Below are 10,941 nucleotides of genomic sequence, written 5' to 3' on the forward strand. Positions count from 1 at the left end.
GAAATGAAGAGTAGATAAATTCAAAATGGATCATCAATGGCCTTTGTCAAAAAACGCCAACCAATCAGGCCTTGGATGATTTGAGGCTGTGAGGGACAGCTCCACCTTCTGAAGGATCTTATGCCCCTGCCTTGCCTTTCCCCACCGCCCTGAAGCTTCATGAGGCCTGTTGCCTGGAAGACAGTTTTGGAAAGGGTGCATGGGAGACATTGAAAGTCAGACGTTGAAAATGTGAATGAATATGGGGCATGGAAGAGGAACAGTATCTCCGTAGGTGAGAAATGAGGAAGGGACTGAGAGAGCAGACCCAGGTGAGAACTGCAGGGAAGGATGCAGCAAGTGAAAGAGGTGATTCCCAACAAATACTTGTAGGTTAACCGTGGATGGTTTTATGCTGCTTTTGTGGAGCTACTTGGCCTTCTGTCTAGGGCATTTTCATATCTGGTTTTATGCTCTGTCCTGTATGCTTTAAGCTTGGAATAAGTTAGTTTATTTGTAAGGTTTAATACCTAGTTGAATGGATTGTTTGGTTGGGTGGCTGATATTCTTGTATTTCCTTACTGATATCATATTTATGTGTAATTGTTCGTACTATGATTTTGAATGCTTAATGCAGTTCCCTTGATGTGACCTGTCTCGGATACTGTCTTATGGAAAAGTGACATACATGAATGGTTGATCCTTCCCTTGAACTTTAGCACCCACCAATTTGTGAATGGGGAAAGGACCATATTATGTGTATGAGAGAAGAGGCAGTCACATGACTGCTTACCCACCTCTCTAAGAAGACACTGCTCACAGCTATTTGAACTGGACTACAGGCAGAACTAGGCCTCGGATCCCATTCATTTCAAGATAAGTTCAGCGTGAGCAACGTGATTTGAATTGTGCTGGGGGGAGGGAGAGTCAAAAGGACGGCTTCCCATCTACTGATTCCCACTAATAACCACCCACAACCACCACCAATCAGTAGTGTTCTGTCTTGTGACATCTGAGGCATCTCCAGCCTATCAGTATTTTGTGGGAGGGATTCAAATGTGTACTGAGAAATTTGGGTTTGTGCAATTAAATGGACTACAGTGCTTTGCCGCTCTAGCAAATCAAATGAATTTTTAAAAAGAAGCACAGTTTTTGCTGTTAAGGGCAATGGGGAAATGCACTCAAAAGGGTGGAATGAATTAATGGTTAGCAGGAAGATGTATAAACACCTTGCAGGGAAATGTACGAATGCTCGTTGTACAAACAAATCAGAACAAATGCACAGTAAAGACCAGATAGACTCTAAGCATAAGCTTTGCACAAGCAAATCAGGATGAACGCTCAATAAACAGATTGTCTGGAGGAGCCCTCGGTCTTTGTTTATCTGTTCACAGCAAACCTTAAGACCGACCTGTTAGTGCCTTATTAAAGTACATTGAACAAGTTAATTCAAAGCACAGTGAGTTCCCTATGCATAAGGCTTGGAGACTTGGCGTCGAGTTTTAGAAGGAAAAAGCACACACACTTGCCTACTTCTTAAAAGCTAAAATATTAAACACTTTAAATCACCAGACATTTTTTTGTTGTTGTTCCCCAACCAGTGGAACCTTTTTGATGTTTTCCGGGAAGAATTTCAAAGGATTTAATGCATAGTAGACCTGCAGATTTTTAAATTTAAAAGGCATGCATTAGTGGATTAACTGACCTAAGAAAAACAGCTTCTCAGAGTAACGAGAGCAGAAGCCATTCCTATGCCTACAAAGGAAATATAGAATCCATCTGGGGGCAGCTTTAAGTAAAACACAACATCTGTTGATCATTGGCAACACTCTGGCAGAGTTCCTGAAAATCAAGGGGCCTGAGTCATTTTCTGCCTTCTCACTTCAGACCTGAGACACACAGACGTCTGCATGTACGGAGCCAAGCCCTTCTGAGCCTGTAGCTTTGCTCCATTTAGCATATCAGCTCCACAAAGTGCAGAGGAAAGCCTCCCTACTGTTAGTTGGATGAAGCTCATGGGCTACCTCAAGGACAAGGTCAGGAAGGGATAGCCGATGAGCAGAAAGCACAACAGTGTGGCTCTCTGGGAGTATTGCAATCATTTTGATTCAAGTTAAAGTTTCCCCCTAGGAATAATTTTAAGACAAAGACAATTTTAAAAAATAAATGAAAATGCCAGTCCAGTTTCAAAATACTGTACTGAGAGTCAGATTATTAATTTCACTCTCTGGGATTCTGCAGAAATAGATCGGAATCACTGCAACTTAGACTTTAAATGCCTAAGCAGAAAACAATGCTTTCAGGGGCTATTTCACCACACTGTGGGCTCACATCTCCTTTCAGTGACCTTCGCCGCTCTTGCCTGATGTTTCTTGGGGCACATAAAAAGGGACTGTGGTCCTTAATGAAGAGGGGAGCCCAAACTCTCCGCCTTTGATTACTCTTCCCCTCCCCAAGAGATGATCGCTTGTAGAAAACAAACAGGGCCATTCACATTAACGTCAGTGAAGAAACTTGCACTTGAGGCTGAATGAAAAGTGAGTCACGTAGTGGTGCTTTTGTGGTGAAGATATACAAGGCTGCATTTTCTATTAGAATTGTTTTTTAATAATGGGAAATAGACCTGGGAATGTTCCAATACATGTTAAGATTGTGACCCATCACTTCCTGGTTCACACCATATTGTGGTTCCCTCTGGCCAGGAGAACATGTGCTGGACATGTGCTTTCCAGAACCTTTACATGTGCTGGAGCATGTCGGGTTCCCACTTATGGGACCTTCGGGATGTTGAAAAATGGTTGTGAGGACTGTTGTGAAAGGCGTCTTTGCTACCGAAAAGCAACAAACCCTCGGAACTCCTGTAAGCGCATGCCTTGACTTGACCTAACGCATCTGATGAAAACTATTAAGCTGAACAGATGAGGTTACAATTCACAGTCAAGAAGATCAGCTATTTAGTCTGCAATCCTACACATGCTCACTAGGGAGCTGAACTCAGTGGGACTTACCTCTGGGGAGGCGTGCTTATGGTTGCACTGAAAACTGACCATTAATACGATTTATATTTGACTTTGCTGAAAAATTATGACCACGACTACAGCAGTGGTACAGTTTTTGTTTGAGCCAAAGCGCTGCAGGCTTTGATCCAGAAAAAAACAACAACGCCCTGCACCTGTCTTGAACATAAAATAAGCCAGTTCCCCCTGAGTGACCACTGTTCCGATTCCAAGCCATCTGCCAACCATTTCCACAGTGCACTGATATTTTTGTGCTGGAAGTGAATAGTATTTCTCCCTCCTGCTTTTCCTCTGCTCTTCCACGGGTGTTTCAAGCATGCCGTGATACATGATAAGAAAGCCGGTGTCTGGGAAGTACAAATCCATCAGAACCCGATCTATCATGCTCTACAAGTCAAGGCATCTGTTTGCTACAAAGCAATGGAGTAAACAAATGAAAGAAAGATGAACTCAGCACAACTTCACTGCATATCTAAAGCTTGCCATTTATGTCGGATGCATGTGCTGGAATCCTGAGCACCCTTTTCTTCTTCTTCTGCTCTCTCATCACACAATCTCTCTCTCTCTCTTTCCCCCATCCACAGACAAAAGAGCCAAGGAAAATGAAGCAGACTTACTGCAATAGCTTGTAGCCTTTCCCTGTGCAATTCAGCCTCCGCCATCCTGGGAGAGAAGGATGCAGCAGAAGAGGAGAGAGGGAGGAGGAGGGGAGAAGACACTGCAGTCACCCAGGGAGTCGTACGCCCGAGTTAAGCCACAAGAGTATTTGGAAAGAAACGCCGAGCAGGATCCTAGCCGTGATAACAACGGCAATAATAATTTTAAAAAAGCAGGCACAGCTGGAGAGACACTGCAGACAGGCTCAGGGGAAGATAATTCCAACCACGGGGACCAGACTGGTGCCTGCCTGCCTCTTGCCTCCCAGCCGTAGGGCTGCTGCTAACTGCATTTCATTGCTGCTGTCGCTGCTGCTTCTATGCACTGTTGCTGTCACACAAGTATGTATGTATGTGCTCTGAAAGCAGCTGAGTCCAAGGGGATGGCTCGCATGGCTGTAATTTTTTGTTGCTGTCTGGGGTGGGGGGGGGGGAGATCTTGCCGTTTCGCAGCGCCTTCGCTCCTCCTCTGGAGTGCTGGGTCAACCCAAGGAGGCTTGACATCAGCAGCGTACATAGTAATCAGAACCTGCATGAAACGGCAAGGGAGGGGAGAGAGAGAGAGAGAGAGAGAGAGAGAGAGAGAGAGAGAGGAAGCCAGCCCAGCTACGGCACACAGCACAGCTTTGCAAGGGAGATTCAGGGAGGAGGTGGAGGGAAAGGTGGAGTTATAATAATAATAATAATAATAATAATAATAGTAGTAGAATGTGGCATTCTGCCACTCAACAGCTATTGAGCCATTTGGAATCTCTCTAAACTGTTACAATATGGGTGAATTTGGAAAGGAAAAGAAAAGAAAGGCAGGAATGCCCAGTCTGCTGCTTGCTATATACTGACGCTTAAGTAGAGTTCTGTGATTCTTTCCTCTGTTCATTTTTTAAGCCGAAACAGCCTGCAGTAGACTATATATCTGGGCAGCTTAACCCCTTCTCCTCCTGTCCCCACCCCTCTTCCCATCTCAAAATTGCTCTCTCCACTTGCTGATGTTTTCCCCTTACCTGGGGAGCCAGGGAGAAATATGGGGGACTCATCTCTTTCCTGCTACAGGTTTTTTTTGTGTGTGCTTTTTAAAAATCAACTTGGGGAGAGCAACTTTGAGTTGAAAAACGATCAGAGGGGAAAGGGTTAAACAACCTCCTGCTGCCCAACCACTTAGACACAACTTGGCCCAGGCTATTTTGGGTTGAAAAGGAAAACACACTCGGGGGGGGGGGAATCACGGCACTCCATATAACGTGTGGTTTATTTAAGAGAAATTATTATTTCTTGCTGCTCTGTCCTAAGGGACTGAGGCCAGTTATAATTCACTCTTGGTTTATTCAAAATTTGCAATATGTAATATGGGGGAAAATGCTGGAGTATGCATAGTTTGATTTAGGGCACAATTTAGCAGCGATGGTGCAAGCCCTATTGGGCAACTGTTGGGCAACAGGGTGGATTTTTTCTCCTCTGTCAACTGACATCCACAGCTTGATTCATTATTATTATTATTATTATTAGCTTAATGCCCTTCACCCAAAGATCACAGGGAGGTTCACAACATAAAAATACAAAATGGGAACACAAAATACGTAATAAAATTTAATCAAAGATAAACAAATAACTCCACTCACACAAACGCATTTAAAAGGCCATAGATTGTTTAATCTGCCAAAGCTCTGGTTATAGAGAAATGTTTTCACCTGGCACCTAAAGAGATGTGATGAAGGCGCCAGGCAAGCCTCCATGGCAGAGTATTCCACAAGCCACCGCAGAAAAGGCCCTTTCTTGTGTTGCCACCTTCTGGACCTCACGTAGAGGAGGCACATGTAGAAGGGTCTCAGATGATGAATGCAGAGTCTGGAATGGGGAGAGGTAGTCCTTGAGGTACTGTGGTCCTGAGCTGAGAAAGGCTTTATATGTCAAAACCAGCACTTCGAATTGGGCCCAGAAACTTAACCTGTAGCCAGTGCAGTCAGACCAGGATGAGTGTAATATGCTCAAACCATCTTGCCTCAGTGAGCAACCTGGCCACTGAATTCTGTACCAGCTGAAGTTTCCGAACCGTCTTCATTGCTATCATTTCTAGAACGTGTTGTAAGTCTTCACAGAATTGGTCGATTTCAGTTTCTTCAGCACCAGTAGTTGGTACATAAACTTGGATTACTGTGATGTTAAAAGGTCTGCCTTGGATTCTGTCAGGGAACTGCCATCGGAAGGAAGGGAGGTGGAAGGGCTCACACAGGTTGGGAGAGACTCAGCAGCTGAAGAGGGAACCAGTAGGGGGAGAAGAGCTGAGCTGAGGGAAAGTGAGCAGGAGGGATGGCTCCGAGACACTTCCAGCGAAAACAGTGGGGAGGTTTCAGGACCTCCTGTAGGGACACCCACTCCTCGCCGGAAACTGTCACGCAGAGAGTCCAGAAGACGTGTTTCCGTTAAGGAGCTTTTATGTTGGAAGCGATTCCGAAAGCAACCACTGTCGGAATCTGCAAGTGACTGACAGAGCCATGTTTAAGGGGCTCTGTTACAGACAGAGGTTTGCAAACTTGACCAAACTCTGACGGACTTGGATTTTACGCACAAGCAGCTCATCGTCCCATCACAGCATTCCGACAGTCTCTGTGAGCAGTTTGTGCAGGAGAAGGCATCATGAGCAACCCAGCCGGAACCGGAGAAGCAGGAGCTGGAGCGGGTCCAAGCCTGGAGGAAAGGTACCGGGCGTTGGAGGTCCAGCTAGCGCTGCAGACGGCGAGGCTCGAGGAGAGGAGGGCTCAAGATGCAGAGAAGGGGAAAACCACCCCACTCGCCAGAAAGTTGCCAGGATTGGTGCAGAAGTTTGGGGGGGAGGCCAAGGACTATCATGCCTTTAGGACAGAGATGCAATATGCCCTTAATCTGCAGTTTGATGACTTTCCCGATGAGGAATCGCGGGTGGCTTTTGTGATTGGGCATCTCGAAAAGGGGGCGAAAGACTGGGTGAGGCCCCTGATGGCAACAAACAATGACATCCTGAAGGATACGAGGAAGTTTTTTCGTGCAATGGATTTGATGTTTTCCAGCGATATTGAGCAGGGAGTGGTACGCAGACAGTTAATGGCGTGCAAACAGGGGAGCCGATCTGTGCGTGAGTACTGGACTGAGTTTACCATGTTGATCCATAAATTGGGGTGGGATCTATCGGCGGAACCCATTCAAATGCTCTTTGAAGAAGGGCTTTCTTCGGCTGTGAAAGACGAACTTTCCCGGGCGCCCAGGGCGGAGTCTATGGACCAGCTGACCAAATCCGCGCTGACCATAGGAGCGCGCCAAGAGGCGAGAGCCTTGGAGAGGCGGGAAGGGAAGGGGGAACGTTGGAGGGAGCTTCGCATTCCAGAGATTCCAGAGCCACCGTTCCCACCGGGAGAGCCGATGGAAATTGGAACAGCGCGCACGCGCGCAGTTTCAAAGCCCAGTGAAGAGCGGAAGAAGGAGGGAAAGGGCGCCAAGAAATGTTATCTCTGCCAACAGCCAGGTCATTTTGCCAGAGTCTGCCCCCAAAGAAAGGAATGGCAAGGAATGGCGGGAGCTGTTGGGGAGAGGGAGGAAAAGGTACCGGAGCAAGTAAAAGCCAACGCCTGGCTGCCACCGTCGGGGCACAGCAGCCAGGCCAAAGAGCAGTGAAAGTGCCCACGCCGGAACCTCCTAAACCCGCCCTAGTGATAGAGGTGTTACTAGAGCTGCCTAACGGACACCCACTAAAGATAAAGGCGCTATTGGACTCAGGCAGCTCCTGCAATTTCATGAGTAAGGAGTTTGCTGCTGAGCACCAGATACAGACTATCCCTTTAAGTAACCCTTTGCAGGTGACCACGATCGATGGAAGGGAGCTGCTGGGAGGAGAAGTCAGCCAGCAGACCGTCCCAATGATAATGAGGGTAGCAAGACACACTGAGCTAATAGCGTTTAATGTGGCTACCTTGGGAGGAGCTCCCATTATTTTGGGGATGAGCTGGCTAGCGTTACATGATCCGCTAGTGGGCTGGCATCAGAGAGTGGTCTCCTTTGGGTCAGCACATTGTCTAGAACACTGCAAAGAGCAGGAGGCTCAAGGAGGGGCCAGAGCCACTCTAGCAGGGACGGAAGTAACGGAGAAGGGGAAGGTTCCCCAACAATACGCCGACCTGAGCAACGTCTTCAGCAAGAGGGAGGCAGACAAACTACCCCCACATAAGCCCTTTGATTGTCAAATCAATTTACTCCCTGGGGCACAGCTCCCTGTAGGCAAGCTGTACGCCATGTCAGACAGAGAGATGCAGGAGCTAAAGGAGTTCATTGACAAGAACCTGAAGAGAGGGTTCATCAGAGAGTCCAGGGCGGTGGGGGGCAGCCCAGTGTTTTTTGTGGACAAAAAAAACACGGACAAACCCAGGCTTGTAGTGGACTTCAGGGCCTTAAATGCAGTGTCAGAACCAGTGACTTTCCCAATGCCCAGAATTGATGACATTTTGACAAGGGTCAGGAAGGGAAAGATTTTTACTAAACTGGACCTGAGGGGGGCGTACAACCTGATACGAATAAGGAAGGGGGATGAATGGAAAACCACCATGTTCACCCCTTTGGGGGCATTTGAATATTTAGTTATGCCCTTCGGCCTACAAGGAGGCTCCGCGTGCTTTCAATCGTTTATGAACCACGTCCTGGGGCCTTTGCTTTACAAGAATTGTGTGGCCTTCTTAGATGACGTGTTAGTATATTCAGATACTGAGGAGCAGCATGTAAAAGACGTCAGGGAAGTGTTGGGCAGACTGCAAGCCAATCAGCTGTGGGTGAAGCTAGAGAAGTGTCAGTTTCATGCCAAGGAGGTGGAATTCCTGGGGTACCGCTTGTCGGACAAGGGATTGGCCATGGATCCTGGCAAGGTCCAAGCGGTACTGGAATGGAAAACACCGAAAACAAGGAAGGATGTGCAAAGATTCCTTGGATTTGGAAACTTCTATCGGAAGTTCATCAGAAATTTTGCCCACTTGACGGCTCCCATTACGGACTGTCTCAGCAGTAAGAGGAAATTCGTTTGGACGGCGGAGGCGGAGCGAGCTTTTGAGGAACTGAAAAGGGCGTTCGCTTCGGAAGAACAGCTCCTGCATGTGGATTTACAAAAACCGATGCGAGTGGAGACGGACGCATCAGACCGGGCTGTGGGGGCGGTGCTTCTGCAGCCTGGGAAGGAGGAGTCAGAGTGGAGACCGTGTGCCTTTTTTTCGCGAAAGCTGAACAAATCTGAGAGGAACTACACGGTGTATGACCGAGAACTACTAGCCATTCATGAAGCGTTCAGGAGATGGAGGCATTTATTAATTGGGGCACAACATAAGGTGCAAGTGTGCACGGACCACAAGAACTTAGAGTATTGGAGAACGGCACGAGTGCTCAACCAACGGCAAGTGCGATGGGCCCAGGAGTTCTCCAAATTTCACTTTGAAATTTGTTATGTGCCAGGTCCAGAAAATGTTAGGGCGGACGCTCTCTCACGCAAACCTGAATATTTGGAAGGGGAGGGGGGACCCGAAGAGAGACATGTCATCCCAGAGGACCGCTGGGTGTGTGGGGCGGCATTGGTGGGGCAAAGAGAACTGGTAGAGGAAACAGAGAATGATGAATATGCCCAGAATAAGCTCAGAGGTCTTAGGGGTGAGGGAGAGGAACCAGGGGGTTTTGAGGAAAGAAATGGAGCGTTGTATTACAAAGGGGCACTGTATATCCCCGAAGGAGACTTAAGGGGGAGGGTACTCAAGCAGTTGCACGACAGCCCCACGGCGGGGCATTTTGGACAACACAAAACCATGTGGTTGGTCACCAGGGAATTTTGGTGGCCTAAGGTGAGGGAAGATGTACGGGAGTATGTAAGAGGGTGTGAGCAATGCCAGCGAGCCAAAGGGGAGAGGCGGGCGCCGGCGGGGCTATTAGAACCCTTACCAACCCCAGAACGACCTTGGGAGGCAGTGTCGATAGATTTTATGACTGATCTGCCGAAGTCCAAGGGGAAAACAGCCATCATGGTGGTGGTAGACCTACTAACAAAGATGTGCCACTTTGTAGCCTGTTCGCATGCAGTCACGGCGGAAGAGACAGCGAAGTTATTTGTAGAACACATTTTTAGGTTGCACGGGGTGCCATTGAGGGTGGTCTCAGACAGGGGAAAACAATTTATTCCAGGTTCTGGAGGAAGCTCATGAGCTTACTGCAGGTGGAGGTCAACTTTTCGACTGCCCGGCACCCTGAAACCAACGGGCAAGCGGAAAGAGCAAACGGTGTCCTCCAGCAATATCTGAGGTGTTATGTCAATGACAGAGAGAATGACTGGGTAGAGAAGTTGGCGCTGGCGGAATTTGCCTACAACAATGCAGAGAATGTGTCCACAGGGATGAGCCCCTTCTTGGCTAATTATGGGTGTCATCCCAGGGCATTCCCAGGGGGAGGAGGGGAGAGATGGAGCGTCCCGGCAGCCGAGCATTTTGTAGAAGAAATGGAAGCAATCCATCGTCAGCTCCAACTCAACTTAGAAAGGGCGAAGGAAGAATACAAGAGGCAGGCAGACAAGAACCGAAGGGAAGGTGAAACCATAAGGGTGGGAGATCGGGTGTGGCTGTCAACCCAAGGGTTGCCGTTCAAAGGAGGTTGTAAGAAATTAAGACCCAGGAGGTTGGGTCCCTTTGAGGTCATTCAACAAGTCAACCCAGTGGCTTTCAGGCTCCGGTTACCCAACCACATGAAACTGCACCCAGTATTTCACAGGTCGTTACTGTCACCGTATGAGGGGGGACGAGAAGGGAGGTCCACTCGGGGACCGATCATAGAAGAAAGGGAATGCAGCAGCCATGTGGCAGAAATCCTCGACGCCAGGTGGAAGGGGGATCAGGTGGAGTATTTGGTAGCGTGGGAAGGAGAACCGGAGTCAGAAAACACTTGGGTAATGGCAGAAGATATCAATGACGAGGTATTGATAGAAACGTTCCATCAAAGGTTCCCAAGGAAACCTCAGCCTGTGGAGAGGTTCCGGAGGGAATACTTTGGGACCACCGATGAGGAGGAGGAGTTGGAAGGATTCACGGACTCGGAAGGGGAAGGGGAGATGGACTCTGAGGAGGAGGAGTACTTCGAGACCAGGAACCGCAACAGGTGGAGAGAAGTGTTCGAGACATCGGAAGGTGAAGGAAGTTCCTTCCGGGGTTTTGCCTCCTCACCGCCCATAGAGGAGGGGGCGGGAGGGGGTGAAGGGGGCCCTGGAGGGGAGGTGGATGTCAGGGAACTGCCATCGGAAGGAAGGGAGG

At 48.3% G+C, this 10,941-nt stretch overlaps 1 protein-coding gene across 4 annotated transcripts in view; it reads right to left on the minus strand.

Moving 5' to 3' along the window:
* The window catches only part of PALM2AKAP2 (PALM2 and AKAP2 fusion), a 224,425-nt gene extending 220,381 nt beyond the window's left edge, over positions 1-4,044 (minus strand). For 2 of the 4 annotated variants that reach the window (XM_080986689.1, XM_080986684.1), the window contains exon 1: positions 3,614-4,042. In XM_080986689.1, coding sequence (XP_080842815.1) covers positions 3,614-3,658 — 45 coding nt within the window. In that variant the 5' untranslated portion in view covers positions 3,659-4,042. Of the gene's footprint in view, positions 1-3,613 lie in introns of all 4 variants that reach the window. The other 2 variants (XM_080986690.1, XM_080986691.1) reach the window with 2 other exon arrangements.
* Positions 4,045-10,941: the final 6,897 nt, after the last annotated feature.

This window comes from Podarcis pityusensis (assembly GCF_964106645.2).
Source record: "Podarcis pityusensis genome assembly, chromosome: 17".
Classification (NCBI taxonomy): domain Eukaryota; kingdom Metazoa; phylum Chordata; class Lepidosauria; order Squamata; family Lacertidae; genus Podarcis; species Podarcis pityusensis.